Source organism: Sphaeroforma arctica, assembly GCF_001186125.1.
Source record: "Sphaeroforma arctica JP610 unplaced genomic scaffold supercont1.477, whole genome shotgun sequence".
In the NCBI taxonomy this organism is placed as follows: domain Eukaryota; class Ichthyosporea; order Ichthyophonida; genus Sphaeroforma; species Sphaeroforma arctica.
This window is the reverse complement of record NW_014040081.1, coordinates 57,165-60,461: the sequence shown is the minus strand read 5'-3', so window position 1 is coordinate 60,461 and position 3,297 is coordinate 57,165. Positions and strand designations below refer to the sequence as shown.

Below are 3,297 nucleotides of genomic sequence, written 5' to 3'. Positions count from 1 at the left end.
ATATATATATATATATATATATATATATATATATATATACTACTACTACTTACTTACTACTACTCTATACGTATACCTATATAATTATATATATATATATATATATATATATATATATATATATATATATATATATATATATATATATATATATATATATATATATATATATATATATATATATATATATATATATATATATATATATATATATATATATATATATATATATATATATATATATATATATATATATATATATATATATTATACATACATATATATTTTTTAGTATTTATGTATATAGATGTATTTTTATATTTACACACTCACATACATACATACATACATACACACACATATATATACATATATATGTATATATATCCGTACAAGTTGTACACAGAAAAGTGTCAACTCCCTATATAACAGGAGACGATAGGTACTAGTATGTACACGATATAATAAATCGCACATGTCTTACCCCCAATCAATCAAACGTACTGGGCCTGATGGGGCGCCGCACATAATATTGGACGGCTTCACATCGCGATGGAAGATACCCTGAGCGTGGCAATGAACTAGCGCTGACAACACCTGACAGCAGAGACCGAGTATCGAGCGATATGAATTATACGTCGGAGATGAACGCAAACGATGACTATATATAACTGGTTCAGTAGAAGCCGGACATAATGGCTTAGAATACGCAAGGATGCCGAGTCTTGCGAGGCTAGCTATGAATCCATTCATGCATCCCAGGGAATGGCTGATGTTAGCGATGGCAGTTGAGTATCAAATATATCTCGGAAGAACAAAATGATAACTCGCTTAGTAGCACCCATATCGAAAGGATTGGAGTTCTTCCCAAATGAATTGTATATTTACAAACCCGACCATAGTCACAGGCAACAATAGAGGGGAAAAACAACATCCAACTCTGCGTCATAAACAAGGTTGAATGATGACTGAGGACTACCCGCGCCCGAGAAAAACACATCCGATCCCAAAGCGCGCGGAAAGAAAAAAAGCTAGTCCTATGTGTCATGATATCATACGATTGTAAAGATTTTCAATTCAATTCAAATGAGAATCGAGAATATTGGAGCAAACTGGACGGAGCCAGATTAAGGCCTGCAAAAGCCAGGAAGGACTGACTCGAGATATATGGCAATTGCCCACGTGGCACAGTTTAGAACATAGCTACGATATACCTGTTTTAGATAGTCCACGATGTCGTTCTCCTCCATTTGGATGTACAGAACCTGAAGTAAATGGACAAGACGTACGAGAGATAAACTTGATATCAGACTGCCTACACCGTGCGGACCATCATTCATTACCTCCACGCGGCAGTCTGTCTCAGGGGCTTGCGTTGGAGTTCAGAGAAAACGTACCGTGGTATAATTTGGATATGGGATAGTCAGAGCTAGTGGATATCATCAACACGCGTTAGCCTTTGGAACATATACGTCGACGCAAGGATTTGGCAACGTGCAAGAGCAACATGTGGATTTTAGCATGATCTGCAAATGAAATATCGATGTTCGGTGATGATCCGTTAGCTATTTCATTTTAGCCGGAGACTTTCAGCAGTACTTCTCGTTAGTTAAAACAAGATATATATGTAAATGACTATTCATAGTAACAACACGTGTTTGACTACTATACTCATCCGTGGATTCTCAGAGCGCGGTTCGGGTGTCATTCACAACATCTCAGTAATAAGTCTGCACAACCACCGCCTGTCAATACCATCGTCATCCTAAACCCACCACCAATTACACATATCCTAACTTCCTCTCGAAACTCTCGCCGAATGGCAAGTACCTTGTACTTCACATTCGGCGAGCGCTCAAACACCAGCGCTGTACACAACGAGATGGGGTCGCGCAGGACATCCAAGAGCTTCACAGTCGATGGACCCATTCGCACATCTTTCAGTATAGAAATCTCGCGCAATATTTTTTTCTGTATGGCAGGCTTAAGTATCTGTGAGGTGTGGTTTAGGGTTTAGGGTTTTAGGTTTCTGTATGGCTGGCTTGAGTATCTGTGAAGTGTGGGTGTGCACATAAGTTTTAACAGAAGACGAGCTGATAGAATGAAGAAAAACATACGACATGTGCAAATACGGTCAAGCAGTGCTATATCACATTTTTAGTCACATGGTTTTACTCATCTATGTTCTCGAGCATCCGCAACCCGTGCTAAAAATATTTATGCTCTGCAACGGTATGGTCGGGTTGTGAGGCTGTTCCCATTACACGCACAAAGTTGAGTGCAACTACATTCGGCGTAGACAATACTATTTTTCGCACAGATAATAGAAAGTACTAACTTAACAGATGTTGATGCTCACACATCTTTAACCCGACACGTCCAGCGTTAGCGACAATTTGTGCGCTCACATGTCCTCCTACAGCCGACTTCAAAATCAATTCGCGCTTTGGTAACATCAGAACAACATATTCACCTGACCCTGCGTATATTTATGTAGCTATGGACGTGCATCAAATTACAGGTAACATGGTGCCACAAATGACACGAAGTCTGGGTATGTATGCGAAATGCTTTTGAACTTTTATTCATAATATGATTGAATTTTCGGGTCTGCATATCGGCTCGTATTCACAAGCAGGTCACGTAGCAATGCTTCGAGAAGCAGAAGACCATCTCAGACTGAGAATAAAATCATATCGTCTTGGCAATGGCTACCCGCCACCTCAACTTGTGCACGATATCGAGCTCATCGCTACATCACACAGAAATGTATATTGCCATGCGCAAAAGTTCGGTACGCGTAAAATTCGATGTTAGACTATCTAACACTGCATTATAGACAGCCGATCTGGGTACAGACATGAATACGAGCAGTACAGGCAACACCAGTTCACGAATATACAATATAGTGCAGGTCACTGTAGTCAGTACAGCAACGCTGCGTTCCTACGAACTGATTGATTCCTGCGACTTCATACTAATCAGAAGTACTGCTGCTATTCGTAGTTAGGCAAACACGGTTATGTGTTGAGCATGATTGGTGTTATTACCCTCCCTACTACTATCACATTGCAGGATCTCAGATGCAGCATATGGCCCAAAGAGTCTAGAATTTCACAGATAGTATGCAGACCCTCATAAGATACAATACTCCCAAGGTACGAAGAGAAAATAAATGAAGTGGGAACTAAACAGATCATATATATATATATATATATATATATATATATACGTAGTATTATATTTATATATACATACATACTATACATATATCTACTATACTACATATATATATAT

The 3,297-nt window shown here is 38.5% G+C and overlaps 1 protein-coding gene across 1 annotated transcript in view; it reads right to left on the bottom strand.

The window, feature by feature from the left end:
- SARC_06604 (CMGC/CK2 protein kinase) overlaps positions 1-3,297 on the bottom strand; it is an 8,769-nt gene that overhangs the window by 4,913 nt on the left and 559 nt on the right. The window contains exons 2-4 of the mRNA XM_014299489.1: positions 1,831-1,992; positions 1,215-1,265; positions 485-597 (exon numbers count right to left, since the gene is read on the bottom strand). Of these exons, the coding sequence (XP_014154964.1) occupies positions 485-597; positions 1,215-1,265; positions 1,831-1,992 (326 nt within the window). The remainder of the gene's footprint in view (positions 1-484; positions 598-1,214; positions 1,266-1,830; positions 1,993-3,297) is intronic.